The 20,172-nt window shown below is 30.9% G+C and overlaps 1 protein-coding gene across 6 annotated transcripts in view; it reads left to right on the forward strand.

Annotated features, from left to right (window-relative positions):
- LOC142318989 (uncharacterized) overlaps positions 1 to 20,172 on the forward strand; it is a 143,130-nt gene that overhangs the window by 46,350 nt on the left and 76,608 nt on the right. For all 6 annotated transcript variants that reach the window (XR_012755088.1, XR_012755087.1, XR_012755085.1 and 3 more), the window contains 3 exons: positions 2,537 to 2,679; positions 7,199 to 7,374; positions 9,420 to 9,633. Coding sequence is in view for 2 of the 6 variants with exons in the window: in XM_075355758.1 (XP_075211873.1) it covers positions 2,537 to 2,679; positions 7,199 to 7,374; positions 9,420 to 9,633 (533 nt within the window). In the remaining 4 variants the exon portion in view is untranslated. The remainder of the gene's footprint in view (positions 1 to 2,536; positions 2,680 to 7,198; positions 7,375 to 9,419; positions 9,634 to 20,172) is intronic.

The following is a 20,172-nucleotide window of genomic DNA, read 5'->3' on the forward strand; positions in this document are numbered from 1 at the left end:
TCAGTACTGGAACATTTTGAGGAAACGGGCACGACAATAAACAGTGAGCGTTACAGTTAGATGCTTACTGCCAAGCTAAAGCCTGCTATTCGAAGCAAACACCAAGGATTGCTGTCAAAAGGTGTTATGTTGTTGCACGACAATGCCTGTCCACATACTACTGCCCACATTGCTGAAACGCTCCAGAAACTCAACTTTGAAGTACTGGCTCATCCTCCATATAGTCCTGATCTTGTTCCTTCTGACTACCACTCAAAGAGGCATTAAGGGGCCATTGATTTATCTCGGACGAAACAGTGAAAGAAGCGGTGCATTCCTGGCTTACAGCTCAACCGAAAAACTTCTTTTATGAGGGCATCAGTAAGCTTGTGCAACGATGGACCAAGTGCGTTGAAATGCAAGGGGACTATGTTGAAAAATGATGTACATGTAAGTTTTCTATTTGTATTGCAATAAAATTTATAACTGCATTGCGGATAATAATTGACTTACCCTCGTACAATATGGAGCTTGTAAATAATTTTTATTGTGTATAATTTTGATATTCATCATATAGTTTTGTTTTTTTTTTACTAAGTTTTCTTGAAGGGATTAACTGGACACTTTTGTCATTTTTTGTAGTATAAACAACAGCTTTCATTGCTGTGCTCGAGGAGAATTCGATATAGTAATCACTGCCTTTTTTGACACATAAAAACATGTGACATATCAGAGAATTATATTATGGAGAGATACTAAATAGCAATCTGGGGGATAAAAAAGATAAAATGTGCTCCTCTTTGTACTTACATGTAAATAACTAGATAGTTTTCTCAGAAAATAAAAATTATAGAGTGGCTTGTTAAAGAAGCAATATAGTCAGACCAAGTCAATTTAGAATCTAGTTGATTAATAGAAAAATGTGTTTGTAAATTTAATAATAATATTTTCTGGTGTCAGACTACATCCACAGAACTGAAAATGGTAAACGAGGGATCAAGAGTAAGAAAAAGGTGTGAATTGTAAAAAAGAACAATCTGTCATTATAAGAGCTACAGTATGTGTTTAATACTACTTAGTGGGGATTAATTTATCTACTTTGTGGAGATCAACGGTTTCCTTTAGATATTGGGCTCCCATCTTTCATATAATCCTTTGGAAGATCAGGACATTTCATCCAGATAAAAGCACACATTACTGATCTACAATTTTATGTTACTCAGCTTAAATATGTATACAACAAAAAATTATTTACTTGTGTTTAAAAAGCTTTCAAGGGACCCTGTAAGGAAGAATCCAACTGATGTATAAATTATTCAGTCAGACTCTCGTGCTGAAGGTATGTAAAAAGGCATAAAATACGAGGTTTTGTCCCAATGTCATAGCTGTAAACCAAGCTTTCGTCTCCTGTTATGATCCTTCATGTGAATGTTTTGTCATTGGCTTGTTCAAGAGTTGCCGACCAATGTCCACTCGATGTTCTTTCTGCTGTTCAGTCATCAAACGGGGAACAAACTTTGCTGCAACTCGATGCATGTTCAATTTTTCAGTCAAAATGTCATGGCATGATTCAGTCAAGATGCTAACTTTTTCTGCAAGTTCTCTGATAGTCAATTGGTGATTTGCACGCATCAGATTGTTGATTTTCTGAACATGTGTGTCGTCAGTTGAAGTTAAGGCCTTCTTGGCGAGGGTTATCTTCAATTGACTGACAACCTCTTTTAAATTGTGAAAACCATTTGCAGCATTGCGTATGACCCAGAGCATCATCTCTGCAAGCTTGTTTCAAAACTTGAAAAGTTTCTGTGAAAGTTTTTCCCAGTTTCACACAAAATTTTAAGTTGTACAGTTGCTCCTGAAAAACGCACATTACATAAATCACTACTAACACTTAAACATGTTGCACTTAAATAATATAACATTAAAACTAAACACGATATCAACAATCCAAGAATGTGTGGTTACAGAGGAGGTTATGCGGAACATAATGCTGCTTACTGCACATGATTAAATATATGTAATTTAATTTATATATATATATATATAATTTCCTAAATAATTACATTGGCATGTAATTAAAAAAGTTGGGTTATTTTTTGAACAGAGCTCATATAATTTATAAATTATTGTTAAAGCTACTGTTTAGGATAAATGCTATTCTCAACTGCTAAAAATAATTGCAACATTTATTTTTTATTGCTATTAACAAGCCAACAAATTTTTTATTTAAATTGTATTTTATTTATTTATTTTTTTTGAAGTTGCCATTCCAATTATCTTAATTTTAAGTGGCACACAATGTGTCTGCATCCTGTTTACTGTGGTGGTCTATATATAAGAACTAATACATTAAATATGTTTTCTGATATTTGTATTTTATCCTTTTTCACATCCTTGAATTTTTCAATTGCAACTCTTAAAGATGCACTTAAGGGTTGCAGTTTTCTACCCTACATAGAACCGAGTGATGGTAATTGGTCAGTTATTTCATTTTTTATATGTAAAGTGCCCAAAGCTTATTTTTGTGTAATTTTAACTGATGTTTATCTTTAAATAGATGGTAGTGGTGAACTTGGATATACAGCACATTTGCTTTCTCAATTGTCTGGTACTGGAGCCTTACCTACTATGAGTAGTTCGCAGGTTTCTTCAGTTTTATCAGCTCTAGAGCCAACAGAAAAATCAGCACAGTCTAATATCGTAAGAAAAATCAATTTTTTTTGTATTCTAATTGTAAATTTGTAGTCAAAATTAACACAACTTAGGATTTGGTTTTGTAATAAAAAATTACAATTATGGAACTTAGATAGTTTGCTCTTTTGACAGACAAAATTATACCTAAACAATTTAAATAAAAATTATTATTGTGGTCTATATAAGATAAGTTTATTTTAAGATAAGTTACTCAGTGGCTACTGCAATAGATTATTTTATTAAAATTCTTAGCCTATGCAAGGACTGTGTTTCAAAAAATGTGATTACTATTAGTAGTTTAATTCCATGTGCATGTTAAGTTGCTTGATAAATATCTAGTTTGATGAAAATGATGGATAGGTATCATTTAAAATTTTACTGTATAACTGTTCAGGTCGGTTTGCTAAAAATGATTCTACAGTCAGTAATGATTGTACAGATCAAATATATCTTGATGGTTAGTGTTAAGTTATACTATTATTGGTTTTACTTTTTTCTTTAAATAATGCTGCTTTTCTCTAGTGTTATCTATCAGTGGTAGACATAATGGAATGGAGGAATCTGTACTGTGAGTAATGAATGAAAAAGTTTTATTTATTATTAAAATAGAATATTGAATCGATTAAAAAGTGAGCTATTAAAACTGTAGTTAATTCATAAAATTATATAAGTTGTAAAACTCCTCAACAATAGCATACTTATCGCTTTTCTTTAATTTTAATATTGATGGTACTTTTGTTTAACTGAACAAAAATATTAATTTTTCCATTAAAATAGATAACTCTTGAGTATTACTCGTTTTAATAAAATACTTTTAATATATTTTTTGTTTGTAATTGCAGCTATTATGTGCATTATTGGTCTATTGTAATGGTTTATTTTATAAAAAAAAATTAGATGTTGTGTAAGATTTGTTATGATCAGAAGTTTTTTTGTCTTTTATACAAAAGTTATTAAGATAGTAAAGTTTAAATACAAAATTTTTGATAATTATTACATTTTATTTAATTTAAATTATGGTGAACAGTAAGAGTCGAATGGAAATTTAAAGTGGCTCTTATAATTCTAATAATAATCATCACTGTACAGTAGTGTGATTTATGGTCAAATCAAAGTTGTTTCTGAAAGCAATTGAGAAAGGTTTATTTTTATGTAGATTGGACTGTGTATATCATGTCACACATTTATTAATGATCATTTATAAGAAAGAATGTATGCAATAAAAGTTCTAAAGTTTTTAAATGGTTCTGTTTATTTTTATTTTAATTATAATTTAAAACACATTGCCATGCTAGTCTTAAATTCATTTTTTTAATTAAAGTGAGTCCATAATTTTATTTGTGTCATATCCATATCATATTGTTTATGATTCTCCTGCTGAAAACAATGTAAAGTTGATGATAAATAAAGTGTAAGTCTATATCCCTTGTTTTAAATGAATAGGAATAATAATTGTTGTTTCAATAGAAACATCATAAATAACATGATATCATACAGATATAGCAGTCGATACATATTTAAACTATATGGAATGGAGTTGATTTCAGTGAAGTGGATGGTAATAACATAAAGTTTTCAATTAATTAATGTTTCAACGCATTGAAATTCCAGTATGTCAATATTTCACTCTGTAATTTCAGTGATGATGTCTTTTTATGTTTATTTTGACTGTAGATTGTCAGGAAGCAAATGGAGGGATAATTTGTTAGTGGGTTTTCATATGTACTAGCTTGATTTATTATTAATTATTTATTACTGATAAATGTCCACATATGATATAAATGGTATTGGTGGTAATTTTTTATGATTATTATTAGTCATTTTTAAAAATTCTAAACTGTAAAAAATGCATATTTAAATTATTAAAACACTATGAAGATTATTTTTCCAAGTAAATTATTGTAATATTTACTAAGGTCTTAAACGTTAGTCTGGAATTGATCATTCTTACACAAATAATTTTCCTTTGCTGTTTTTCAAATAATATAAAAAAACATTAAAATTGTTTAATGATCTTTATTTCATAAATAATTTATTATTATTAATGTGGTTATGTTTAGTGTAATTTATAAAGATATTGCTTTAGTGCAGCTTGTAGAAATTCTGTGAGCTTGGTAGTTGAAAAAAATGATTGAAAATGAGAAATGAAATAACACAACTGAGAGCATGCAGAAAAATGTGCAATGATTGTTATTTTACTTGTATCAGTGCAGAGTGATTCAGATATCTCCAGACTAAATTAAATAATAAATTCAAACTGAAAATTTACCTATTTTTTATTTTAATACATTCTCTTCAATGGAAGTAAATTTTAAGTTATTCTACAGATGCTGAAATTAACCCTCCATTTTGGATTAGACAAAATCTACTTTATGACATGTGACGTTTGCAGATAGTTTTTTCAGTATATTGACTGTAATGCCCCTTACATTTAAGTTTTTCTGTTAATCTTCTGTTGCAGCATTGTAGGATTATTGTGATACATTAATCATGATGTTACATTGAGTCTCAAGTCACTCACCACAGGTAACACTCTTTCCTGAATTTAATTGATGTTCTTGAATTTTGAAGGATTGTTGTTCTGTCTGTGTTAAGCTGCTTCTTAAATTGCTTAGTGTTCTTTGCTGGGTTAAATATGTCTCCAACTGTTAAGATATCTAAAACGTTTCTTACTTGATGGTCACATCAAGTAAGAAAGAACATATTGAGTCTGCTCAATACGTTCTTTAGATTTGAATTTTTAACACATTCATCTGGCAGCTTCTAGATCTACCCTTAATATCATGAAGTTTTGTACAAATCGTATGTGATTTCTTTGCAGTAGTAAGACATTTCTTTTGGAATAATTCTAAATCAACTATTGTAAGATTTGACTATAGAATAGTTTTCCAATAATGTGTGTGTGAGACCTTCTCATTCTGTGTGAGATAAACCTTCTGGCTAACATCATGCATTTGATTGGTAGAGCAATGTCTTTATTACAACATGTTCCTCAAGATTACTTACATGGTGACAAGACAGTAATTAGTTTTATAGCAAAGAGTTATAACTTACAGTCATTTATATCTGATCTGATTATATTTATACAATTTCTTTCGTTATTTTAAAGGCATTTGTGTGTGTAATTCATATTTTAAAACATTTTGAGTTTATTAAATAAATAATTGATTAAATAATAGTTGTTAACAAAAGAAAAAAGTGAATCACAGATTATGTTTAAAATATTATTTTTATTGTGCTCACGTGTATGTTTATATATAATACAATTTTAAACCGTTCAATGTGCAATATTTTATTTTTATTTCTGTTGCTGACATACAAGATAGATTCTAAAAGTTACTGGAATTAGTTTATTTTTCAAAACTGCTTAGATAAAACTTTTTTAGAGCTTATTTCCTTTAGTTTTCTTTTGCAGCTACACACTTCTGCCACTTCTGTCTATATAGTTTTTACAAATATTCCTGGAAAACTTGTTTGAAATATTGTCCTCAATCACTTCGTTGCATTGGATATCACGACTTTGCGTTCTTGTGTATTTTACTCTTTTACTCTTCAGAACGTTTTTCAAACAAGGAAATAAGTTAAAATCAACTGGTCCCAGGTCAGGAGATTATGGTTGTTGCTCTAGAGTTATATCATTTTGTCTTAGCAGTTCTGTGTGACAAACATGGATCAATGTGGAAGTGTATTGTTAAAAAGGAATGCAAAAGAATCCAATTCTTGTTTTCCATTTTTCAGGATGTTTCCTTCTTACTGGATCCCATAAACGACAGAGAACATTGATGATGTACATTTCTTTGTTCATTATTTGCCCATCAAGGATGAATTCCATAGTGAACAATACCTTGCAAATAAAAAAAAAAAAAACATTTTTCATTACTTTTCTTTTGCTGCTATTCAAGTGAAATTTTTGTAACCACAGTGGTGATCACCACTGAGGTCTGTAACCACTGACAACTGGCATTCTGTCTCTGGATTGTACAAAAATACCATGACTCATCTCCTATAATTTTGTTCAGAAAATTCTGATTTCGATTTTGAGTACCTATTCTGATGAGGTCTCCTGTCAGTGTCATGCAAATTTCTTTATGATCTATAGACAACATTTTTTGAGCAGTGCGTTGACAAACACCATTGTGTTCAGATCATTATGGAGTATACTGTGGCAGTTAACAATTAATATCGGCTATTGATGCTATTTTCTTGAAAGTTTCTCTTATATCACTTAGAGCAACATTTCCAATGCACCCAATATTTTTTTTTTTTTTTTTTTTTTTTTTTTTTTTTTAAGTTAGGCGGGTACCCACTATGAATATAATCTTTAACACTAACACATATTCATAGTACAAAACAAACAGCTTTAATTTTCTTGTATGTGAAACAAACAATTCCAGGAACTTTTGGAATATACTTTGTGTGTGTGTGTGTGTGTGTGTGTGTGTGTGTGTGTGTGTGTGTGTGTGTGTGTGTGTGTGCATAATTTGTTAATTTTAGGGTTGTTAATAGATTATAGTAATTGTTGTAGGGTTCACTGGAATTAGTTGCGAGTAAACAGAGAAAATCTACATTGAACAATGATTTACATCCTGCTCCTCCATCTCTAGAGTTTGTTAAAATTGAAAATAATGTTCCTGAAATTCCAAAAACAACAAAAACTACATCAAAATCATTTGAGGCTAATAAATCAGCTATTTCAATGAGGTGTGTATTTATTGCATTAGACAAGTTGTATATTTCATATTGAAGTTATATGAGATTTACACTTACTTGTCTTCTGTGGTGTGAGGAATGTCTAAATGGCTTCCTACTCTTTATCTGGTTAATTTATTCTCTGTTTGGTTGTAAGTGTAAAGCTCAAAATTATTATTTTATAAAAGAATTAAGAATTATTATTGAACCAAATAGCAAACTAATTTTACTACATACTTAAACAGTGAAATAAAAATGACTGAATAGAATTGTTAGTTTTTTTTATGTTAAGCTTTCCTATCTTTGAATTAACAGTAATACCACTGGACTATTTATATTGATTATTTAATCTTAAATTATTCGTTGATCTTTTATTATTTATTGAAAATGTAGAAAAGTTAGTTAAAGTATGATTTAATTATTAATGTTGCTAATCAGTATGTAGAAATCACATAAGATCTATAAATTTCCACAGCTTTGTTTTACAATTGAAAAAGATGAAAATTAAGTAAAATAATACAATCCATTTCAGATGAATATGTGTGCATTCATTACATTAGTACATAAATTTGAGGTATCAGTGCCTTGAGTTTGAAATAGTAAGTAGTTACTTCAAGGAAATTATCGTTCCACAAAATGACAACCATATATTCTTGATTTGTTTCCAAACAATAATAATAACTGTTTGTGTGAGGTATTGTTGTAATACAGAATTCCCATCAATGAACAATTAAAAAAATTACATTTTGAATTTTGCTCTAAAAATTTCCATCAGCACATTAACATAGATTGAAATTGTAACAAAAAAAAAACAACATTAATTTGTGAATGACAAATGTGTTTCTGTAGGAACCTATTGATTTTTGTAATGGTTGCTTATTTACTGTGACAAACTATGAAAAAATTGAATATGTTCAAGTTGGCATAAGGAAGTTTGTTGAGGAAATGGCATCAGTGATTGAATTATCAATGGAAATTTGTCATAGCATTCTCCATAATAATCTGAAAATGCATGTTGTTTATCAACATATTATTCTCAAAATGGTATCTTGCAGAAAATTTCATCTGCAGGAGTCAAAAATATGTCTTACAAGAATAAAAATACAACATTATCTACTAGACTATATATGGATTATAAAAAAATCTTCTTTTAATTAGTTACTTTAGAAATCAAAACAGGATATTTACATTTTACTACTGGCGTAGCACTCAACAATACTAGGTATTAGAAGGTTAACCCACTGGGTTGGTCTATTGGTGAAAGTGTCTTCCCAAATCAGCTGATTTGGAAGTCGAGAGTTCCAGCGTTCAAGTCCTAGTAAAGTTAGTTATTTTACACGGATTTGAATACTAGGTTGTGAATACTGGTGTTCTTTGGTGGTTAGGTTTCAATTAACACCACCATCTCAGGAATGGTCAAACTGAGACTACACTTCATTTACACTCATGCATCTCATCCTCATTCATCCTCTGAAGTATTATCTGAACGGTAATTACCGGAGGCTAAACAGGAAAAAGAAAAGGTATTAGAAGGTTGGGCAAGCTAAATATTCATTGTGTATTAAGAGGTAATCCACCTGTGGTTATAAGCTATCTGACATGATATAGTCACCACTTGAAAATGCATCTCTTGGAAGAAAATCTCCTTGCTTACTAAGGAAAGTTAGTAATGAAGTGATTTGCTAAACATTTTTCACAGAGTCAAGTGTTGAAATGCTGTATTTATCTAATCCTAAAAGTTGTCATTTACAGGATTTACTTCGTTCATGACAAGGAGTGGATCTATAATGAAAATCATTATTCTCCAAGAGAGGAACTTTGTGACTGAATCTGTTTGTTGTATTACTTGAATCACAAATAGAAGAAAACCTAGGACAGATATTTTAAAGTTACATTTTAGGTTTTCATGAAAAATAATGCTACCTACTGTTAATAATTCAGAGTTAGTAGAAGTTTTTTTAGTATAATGTGTTACAGAGATTTTTTTTACGCTAATTGTAAATCAGAAATGGTAATTTATTTATTATACTGTTTAGTTTACATATTAATCTTTACAGGTGTAAGGCTGTGGTGCTGAGTACAAATCAGGGTAGTAAACATACAGTATTCAAATGTTTGGATTGTGGATATCTTAGTTTAAAAGAGAATGTAATGGGAAACCATTGTCAAAGAGCGCATCTCTTACAATTACATCATTTAATAAATAACAAAAAAAGGCAGTTGAAGTGCATTGGATGTAATAATATCTTCTATTCAAAAAATGCTCTCCAGGTAATCATAAGGTTAGTTTTGGTTTGGTTTGGATCAGGGTGCATCACAACAGACTTTTCTAATCTGGTTTAGAGTTATAACATAGATATATTTTAAGAATACATTTTCATAAATCCAAGTTATTCATTGAATTTATAAAAACTATTGCATTTAAATGTTTAATCAGTGTTTCTGTTTTCAAAATTAAAATTTTTGTTGTTTTAATTTTAGGAACTTTAATTTCATATTTTTTTTATTTATTTTTATAAATAAATGTTCTTTATAATCTATTCTTACTGTTTTCTTTTTTAAAAATGTAGATTGTAATTTGTTTTTAATTTTTCCTTTTTTTTATTCTTGAAATGTGAAAATAAAACATTATAACATTGTAATACATAAAAAACATTATACACTTTTGTTATAAAACATTATTTGTGTAGTATTTTGTTTAATTAGTTTATACTGTCAGATTAGTCTAGTATGAAGTTTTTTCATAATCCTGTAACAGTACATTTATAACTTGAAAAAATTTATTTATATATACAATTTTATTAAAAAATAACTAAATAACTGTAAAAACCGATGTTTGATACTTAAAACTATCTTAGCATTTAATTCTGTTGTAGTGAATTAATGAGCTTGTTATGTTAAAATATGTAAGCATACTGGTGATTGTGTTGGGAGTTTAATTACAATTTCAGATAATTATTATTTTTAATAATTATTGTGTAATTTTAAATGATGTCTGTATTTTGTGAATATCCTTGTACTGTTTTTATACACCTCTTTTCAGTGCAAGTCTGAATAGTAGTTTTGAAAGGTCCTTCAACTGGTGTGACAAGCTTATTATATAATTTAATTCTTGATGTGGGCTCCTTTCGAAAAATTTTAGTCTGTACCAAAGTAACTGAATATATTCCTGGTTTTGTGTTTATGCTGTAACTTATCCTCTTTGTATTAAACGTTATTTAATTTATTTGACTTTCAAAAACAAGTTCAGAAGTTACTGTCATTACTTTATGTTTCTGAAATAGGAATCTGAAAAAATGTTATATTGGATGATAATATTAATCTCTCCAGTTTAAGTACTCTAGATATTATTTTTAAATAATTAAATAACCGGATAAAGTTTATGCCCTATTAATAATTAAGCCATCTTCAGAGATTTTTTAAAATTAATTAACTAAAAGTAGATAATTTTGTTCTTTTCAGTTTAAGTGTGAATTTTAAGATTTTCTTGGCTTTAGTACAATCATATCATTATAATAAGAGTAGAAAACAAGGAAAGGCAAGCTACATTACAGAAAGGAGTGAGATAAGGATGTAATCTAACTCATTGTTTTTTTTTATTATGCTTATGGAAAAACAACATTAACGGAACTAAAAAAAATTTGTGGGTTGAGTTACAAGTTGGAGGAAAAAAATTGTTAAAATTCACTGTTGATATTATTAGTTTGGCTGAAACTAAAACTAAGTTAGCAGTGATGAATAGCATGGATTATTATTGATAAGGATAAAATTGAATTTGAATTTAAAATATTGCAAAGGTAAGGGAGGTAGGTGCGAGAGAAATTAAGACAATGATGAATTAAATATTAAGGTTATGAAAAACAGTTTATCATAAGTTGCAATTGTTTTTATTTAGCTAGTAAAATTATAAAGAATGGGTGTGAATTATAAAGAATGGTAATAAGAATGGGTGTAATATTATAAAGAATGGATGAATGAGTTTATATATACCACAGAAAATTTACACAGAAAAACAGGCTGTGGTAGCTGAAAATTAATTTAGTGTCAGAAAAAGCATGGAAACATGAGAAGCAAATTTATCATTCAGATTGAGTTAAGAAGATATTAAGGTAAAAAACAAGCTGTACATGTGTAGATCTTGAAAAACATTTGATAATGTAGATTAATTAAAATTGTAAGAGAATAAATTCAAGGAGGGATTTTTTTTAAGTGAATAAATACATGAATAATTGGATAGAGATAATAGTAATTTCTACAAGTCAGGTTGCTAGATAAAGAGTAAAAAATTACCAGAGCAAGTTTTATAAAAATTTATGAGCAAGGATGTAGTCAGTCCCTTCTGCTTTATATATATATATATATTTACTTTTTTTTTTCAATAAGTGGAATTTTATAACTCAAATGTGCAGTATGTAATGTTTTTTTAACAATTAAATCATAATAATTCCTTTATAGTTGAAATCTGTTGATATACAATATGTAAGGAGAATTCTTGCTTTTATTTAAAGTGACAAATAACTAAACTTAATGTACTGTTAAATAAAATAAATATGAGGCATGCTTTTAATAAAGTAAGGCTAATTTTGAATTTTTTTTGCGGAGGGGAAACCTTTTAACAGACACTATCTGCCTACACAGATAGTAGTGTTGGGTATCTCACCAACTGAAATGCCTCTCCGTGTATGACACACAAAGATGGAATTCACCATAAGTACAACACACTCTCTGGTGAGAATCGCAGGATCACTTGTCAGAAAGGGGGTGGCAAGGAACTCAGCGGAGGCCCATGGCCATCATTGGAACACGTACACCTGCTAACACGTCTGGGCTTAACTTAGCGTGGTCTAACCTAATGTAATCTAATTGATACAAATGGAGCACCCCGCATACCCACAGGCTGGCTCCCATCCTATTCCTCAGCCCCCTTTCCTGCACGATACTCTTCACTATTTCAGAGGCTGTATTCTGCTTCTCAGTGCTAGCAAGCATGACACCAATTATGTTTTTCATGCCTAGCAAGCTCATTACCACTGCACACCATGCCCTTGGATGTGTCCACCTATCACACATGAAAATCACATGTACTAATCATCACAATATGAGCATAAATCATCTTTGCTGTGCTCCTTGATGTACAGATACAACCTGAAGCAGCCATGACACGACAGGATCTGAGTAAGAAAATATCTACCTTTCCAAATCCCCTACTAACCCACTGCATGAAATGTTTAATTAGCCTGTATTTCCATCTTTCCTTGTCGGATTCATCCCATCTAGACTGCCACCTGTCTAGGAAAACACCATAAGATCCCCCTTGGTAACGATTTTGAATTTGCTGCCTATATATGGATGAATTGCATAGCTGTGTTATTTCAATTATAGTCAGCTGTTAGCAGCAGTAGTTAGTCATTTTTTTTTTGTTTGTTGTTTTTGTATTCATCCACTTATGAGAGCTACAGTTTGTGATCCCATAAGGTACGAAGTATGAGGAGTAATCTGATTCTTGATGGCAAAAAACAATTCTGTGGCTGAAATTCATTGGCAAATGGCAAATTTTGACATTGTCAAGGAAAATATTTTAAGTGAACGGCATAAGACACTGGTGCCATTTATTTTGTGAGGATGAATTAATGAATATCCATGATGAAGAACATAGCAGCTGGGTCATTCCATGTCAAGTGGACCAGGGTCCCCAGTCGACAACCTCCGAACTTCATTAAATTTTGTGTGTACATTTGCTGTGGTGTTAAATGTCATTTTACTAAATTGTAGCTCTATATCTGCTATTGCTGATTTTCTGTGATCTTTTGAAAAAAGGGTACTACTTCTTGGTAGTTCACACATACATGCAATAAATTCTAACTTTGACTTATAATTTTGAAGGCAATAATAAAGCTATAGGTTTGAGTTTAAATACTTACAGTTAACATTTTATGGAGAATTCACAAGTTTCTTTTAGCACCTGGTTTTGAGATATAGCAGCTGAAATTCAGCTAAAAAGTTGTTGCGATATAAGTCAAAGTTTGAGCTTATATAATTTTTTATACAGTACTTTAATCGAAACAAGACTTTGTAACCTGATATTCATCATCAAATTTGGTCAAAAGCTTTTTAGCTCGATTTTTGACATCCTTTAAAGTTTATATCTCAGGTATACCTTCTTAGATTTTGTTAGTTTTATAATAGTTAGAAAGAACAACTTTTAAACTATAAAATCCATGCAGTTTGTTTTTTGACCCATAGTTTATAAGTGGCAGAAAAAACAGTTGAAAGATAGTGCATCTTTCAGAGATGCAGACAGTTTCAACTAATTGTATTTGTTACGTCAAGCACAAATTTTTAAAATATTTATTACACATGCACAAAAATACTAAAATCTTAAACAAAATGAAATATAGTCATAGTAATAATAAAAGAGTGCAATAAAGTATTACATTATTATAGAACAAAGTAGCTTCAAAATAAAATAAAAATATCTAAACAGAAACATTTTAGCATAATACTTTTAATTCACTTCAGCTTAAATTGTCTCTCAGTCATAGTCTCCTTTCAAATCTGTACACTTTTTCCAGCAATGTTCTAACCGCTTTAACCCTTCCAAATAGTAGCTGGCATCTTTCTCTGCAAAATAGGCATTTATGTATGCGATAACCTCTTCGTCCGATGAAAGTCTCTTTCCTCCAAGCGAAACTTTAAGGTTAGGAAACAAGAAAAATTCGCTTGGGGCCAGATCTGGTGAATGTGGTGAGTGATCAACCAATTCAACGTGCAGTTCATGAATTTTAGCCATGGCGACCATCGAAGTGTGAGCAGCCGCATTGTCCTGATAGAAAAGCACTTTCTTCTTCAAATGTAGTTGTTTTTTTTTTTTGCAATTTCTGCCTTCAGCTTGTCAAGTAATGATGCATAATACTGCCTCATTTATGTTTTACCTTTGTGAAGATAATCAATAAATAAAATTCCATTACTAGCCCAAAAACAGTTGCCATCACCTTCCCGGCCAATGAAAATGCTTCACCTTCTTCAGAGCAGGTTCACCCTTTGAAGTCCACCGTTTTGAGTTCTTTCATTTCAGGAGTGTAGTGATTGATCCAAATTTCATTTACAGTTATGAATTGACGCAAAAAATCAGACTTGTTTTGCCTAAATTGCTCCAGCGGGCCCTTGGAAATATTCATTCGAATGCGTTTTTGGTCCAGAGTGAACAAATGTGGCTCCCAGTGCGTGGATAGCTTATGCATATGCAATTCTTCAGTTGATATATGACAATAATGTTCTTTCAATATGCCCATAGCCTCTGCTATCTCTCTAACCTTTATTCATGTCATCCAGTACCATTTGGTGAACTTTTTCAATGATATCGGTGGTGGTTGCAATTTTTGGCCATTCCGAACACTCATCATCAACCAAACTGGTACAACCATGTTTAAATTCAGCTGCCCATCTTTTCAGTGGCAAATGATAGGACAAGAGTCCCTATAAACAGCATACAACTCTGTTTTAATTTGCATAGGTGTATTGCCTTTCAAATGCAAGTATTTAATTACGGCACGTTATTCGATTTTTTCGATTTTCACAAAAAAATTCACAATGACTTACTCAATTATTAAACAACAACTGAGCATCCAAAATGGGTGAAATTTTAATGAATACCTTTCAATGCATCCATGAATATATCCCCTAACTTTTGATGACGAGTGCTCAGATCTTCATGTTGAGGCTCAAAACTTTTCAGACAACCCTTGTATATGCTTTTATTTCAGTCACTGTTTTCAAGTAATCAGTGATCAATTCAATCAAAAATATATTAGAAGAAGTGATATCATGGCACAGACAATCACTGACCATGCAAATTCTAAGATTCTGATGCTCATTTTTATTGTAATAAACCATGAATGGATGCAGTGTAACTTGGCTGTTTTCTCAATGGAATCTGTGTATCGCATCTTACACAACAAATGAATAGTTCTCAGTAAATTACATCAGTCTAATGGTATGATTATCATTTAAATTTTCCTTCAGTTGTTTTAAATATGAACTTTCATGTTTTGAAATAAAATGGTAGCTATTCAGACTTAAAAAACCTTTAAGGAAAGCTCCTAAATAAAATTTTCCGTAGTCACCTGTTGCATCTCCAATGTGTCTGTTTGTATGAATTCACTGCTTATATTCTATTAGTTCCTCCAAGTCATAATCTTTAAGCTAATCTAATAAATTGGACTCCAATCCAGTTTTTGCAGGACACTGTTCACAATGTTGTAGCATGCAATCCTTAGATACAAAGCTGCAGACAGTTTTCTCTACCAATACCTTGTAGTCATCCTTGATAGATATTGCTATTATGAGCTTAACATTTTGATGAATGGCGCAAACACAGACTGAATGTGTGCCAGCAGGATCAACTGTAATGCACCACTTTGGCATATGTTCACAAAAGTTTGAGCAGCCAATTTCACAGCCATAATGTGTGCAATAAGCTATGAACATTTGTTTTAAATTGTACAGAAGTAAACATGTCTGCATGTGGACTTCTTCACCATTGATCCTAACTGAAACAAAATCTTTCTTTTCTGGACAGATTCGGGAAAATTCATCATCTTCAAAAAATTTGAAGATCGTTGTCTAATATTATCCTTCAGTTTTTTCCTCCTGTTTTTCTGGTGTCACCAAAATGTCAACTAAAGGTCTGAGCTTCCTGGCCTGCTTCACCATTTGCTTTGAAGCCTGGAATTCATCAACTGTATCTCAACTTGTGGGCAAGCTGAGATCAAAAGCTTGGCGTTGAGCTTTTCAATCAGGATATCCAGATCGTTACATCCTTGACACTGCTTACTCTTTAATGTTTACATTACATTAGTAACACTCAAACTAGCAACAGCTGCTGCTGCAGTAGCAATAAAATCTTATGCTCTTCTTACCTTCTGCTTCACTGGTTTAAAATCCTTTGGCTGAATCTCCCTTTGAGCCAATTCTTGCCTACATCGTGAACGTAACTTTTGACCTGGCTTGAAGTCTTAATTTGTTAAAGCTTTTAATTGGTTTTCAGAATCAATATCAATAAGTCACAATCGTTTTCTGGCTTTGAGTAACTTTTCCAAATGGATTACAGCAGACCTTCTATACGAATTTAAACTTCATCAGCAAAACAGCTTTATAATTTGAGCATATGTTCAAATCATCGTGTTCTTCATTAAAGCTAATTCCAGATTGCCACTGTAAAACATTAAAAACTTGTGGCTTGCCAAGGACCCAAGAACTTCACTCATTTTAAAACAATTCAAATCACAGTTGGAGATAACAATAAATGTCACAACTGATTATAGAAGTTATTCACGAACTATGCTAATTCACAAAAAGTTGGTGCTTATATACCCTTTCTTCAAAATAAAGAACATTCTAATATGTTGTAGAAGAAATGGAATTTTCCAGAATATTGCAGAAAAATCTAGAATGTTTTGAGGAATGAAGTTTTCCAGACTACTACAGGATTTTCTCTAATGTTCTGTTGAATGGAGTTTTCCAGAACATTCTAGAAATTTCTAGAACATTTTAGAAAATGGATTTTTAAAAATCAGCCTAGAAAGTTATACAGTAGTCCAAAATTTTCTGGAACATTGCCAATTTTTTTCAAGATATTGTAAATTTTAGAACATTTAAAAAATCTAATAATGTTCTGAAGCATTGAATGTTTTTCCACCTTTAGCTGTTTTAATTAGAAAGGTTCACAGATTAAAAATCGTGACACATGCAAATGATTGATTACACTGATAAACATATTTTTGTTTTCTAACATGCGATACATGATTTTAATCTTTTTTGATTCTGAAAACGAATATGAACTCAGAATCTTTCTATCACCCACTATTAAATTTAAATTAAAGGATTTTTTTCATTTTTCGACATATATTTAGCATTTTAAGCAACTATATTGTATTTTGTTAGCTCATTTTTTATTGTTTAACTTTGTTAACATAATTTGTAAGCTATAAATAAACAATACTAGACAGAGAATTAAATCATATCACCACATCATATCTAATGCTGAAGAGTCTTCATGGACAAGATTAATCATGTCTGTGCAGGTTAAAATATGTGGCTGAAAACACAGCTGTGTTGTTTATATTAAGTACTGGATTTAGGAATGAATTAATTTTGTTCAGTCTTATTGCTGTTTTAAGTTTGTTAACAGTGTCATAATGCCTCGAAATTGTGTAAATGATATGGATGCCTTTTTTTATGTATGTGGTGAGTTTACCTTAAAATCAAATAGAAAAAACATTACATCTTTAATTAAAAAAGCATATCATTCGTACTTTCAGTGCAAAATTGGTGATCAGGATTAGACGTGGGCTCCTCATATAGTAAGCACCAATTGTTCTGTATATTTAAGAGGATGGTTAACGGTACATGGAAGGCTTTGCCATTTGGTGTACCTATGGTTTGGCTTGAACCAAAGGATCATGTAACCGATTGTTACGTTTGTTTAAGTAGTGTCTATAATTTCTAAAAAATCTAAACATACTGTAAAATATCCTTTATTGCAGTCTGCAGTCAGGCCTGTACCTCAGTGAAATTATTCCAGTTCCTGAGCCACCTGTGAATGTATGTTTCAAAAGCAGCGATGAAGAATCAGGCAGTACTGAAGAAGACAATGATATTGATTTTGAATTATCTTCCAATAAGCCACATCTTTTATCACTAAGTGAACTAAATGACTTGGTTAGGGATTTAAATTTATCAAAAAATCAAGCTGAACTGTTGATCAAGACTGCAAGGTTGGAATTTAATTGAAAAAATAAAAAAAAATTTGGGCTTTTGAAGCTGACAAAAAGAACTTTCTCAGTACTTTATTGATGAAAATAATTTGGTTTATTGCACAAATGTTGATGAGCTTAAGTTGCACTTAAGACAAATTCATAAACCTGAGGACTGGAGCCTTTTCATAGATTCGTTCAAGTATAGTTTAAAAGTGGTTCTACTACACGAATGGTAATATCCTTCGATACCAATCATTTATGGTATTAATTTGAAAGAGACATACGATGTGATGAAAGACGTTCTTGAAAAAATAAATTATAAAAAACATAGTTGGAACATGTGTGGTAATTTTAAAGTTATAGCTATTTTGTTAGGCATGCAGTTAGGCTATACAAAGTACATGTATTTTCTTTGTGAATGAGCTAGGGATAAACATTATGCTATCAAAGAATGGAAGAAACGAGAAAACTTAACTCCAAATGGGAAAAATATTATTCATGAGGCCTGAGTTGGACCCAAATCATATTTAAACCCCCTCTCCATATCAAGCTAGGACTAATGAAAAATTTTATAAAAGTTTTGAAAAAGTAATGAAGGATAGTCTTGGATTTTTGTATATCAAACAGAAGTTTCTGTATGTAAGTGAAGGTAAAATTAAAGAAGGAATATTTGTTGGTCCTCAAATAAGAGAGTTGGTCAAAGATTTAACTCGGTTTTAAATAATGTAGAAAGCGCAGCTTGGGCTTCGTTTAAAGACATTTGCAAAACTTTTCTCGGCAAACAAAAATCCGAAAATTACCACTATGTTGTTATTCAACTTCTTACTTCATACAGAGCCATGGGATGTAATATGTCTTTGAAGATACATTTCCTCCACTCACATCTGCGTTTTTTCCTGAACAACCTCAGAGACATAAGTGATGAACACTGTGAACATTTCCACCAAGACATTTCGGTGATGGAAAGCCACTATAAAGAGAAATGGGATACTAACATGCTAGCTGATTATTGTTGGACATTAATTCAGGATGTGCCTTCGGCTATAATAGAAAAGCATCAGCAAAATCATTCTAACACAGGTATGGCCATGCAAAATTGTAAATTTGACAGATTTTAACTATATTTTTCTGTAATTTTTTTTGAAGTGGAGTTTTTTAAAACAAAGGGTGATAGAAAAATTGTTTTTGCAGATCTGTAATAAACATAGAAAAGCAATTCAAGAAATGGTATCACACTTAGAGTAACATTAAAAAAATCTCTTTTGTCTGTCAGTGTTGTCTTTGTAAAGCTTTCTTACTTACTATAATACACAGGTTAGAAAACAAGATTAATGGATTATGTTTTTAAAAGCTGCCCTTTCCACCCATTATAAAACTAACAAAATTTGAGAAGGTATATCTGATATATAAGCCTTCTAATATTGACCAAAGATCATGATAAACAATTTTTGACCAAATTTGGTGGTGAATTTCTTTGACATAAGATTTCAGTTGCTTTGAAACTCCCAGGATCTTATACAAAATTATTCCTTTTTTCAAATTCGAAGTCTCATTCTGATTAAAGAATTAGATTGGGAAATATATAAGCTCAGACTTTGACTTCCAAAATGTTGTAACAAATTTTTGGCTGAATTTCAGCTGTTATATTTCAAAAGCAGGTTTGAAAAGAAGGTTGTGACTAGCATATTAGGATATAGCTTAAGAAGTTAACCAACAGTACCAATTTTCGAATCTATATCTTTATTATTGTCATCAAAATTGTTAGTCGAAGATAACAATTTTTACATGTGTCCACAAACTATAACTAAGTATCCCTTTTTGAAGAGGCCACAAAAAATCGACCATAGCAGATAAAGAGCTGCAATTTGATAAAATGGCATTTCATTCCATAGGGAATCTCCACCAAAAATTTGGTGATATTTGTAGATGGTCAAGTGGGGACGATTTTCAGAACTGAACCACTTGACGTGGAATGACCCATCTGCAAGTCAGTGGTAATGGATGATTTGACTGAAAAAATTGATAAAAAGATTAGAGAAAAGCAGTATTTCAC

The sequence above is a fragment of the Lycorma delicatula genome, chromosome 1 (genome assembly GCF_047948215.1).
Source record: "Lycorma delicatula isolate Av1 chromosome 1, ASM4794821v1, whole genome shotgun sequence".
Taxonomy (NCBI): domain Eukaryota; kingdom Metazoa; phylum Arthropoda; class Insecta; order Hemiptera; family Fulgoridae; genus Lycorma; species Lycorma delicatula.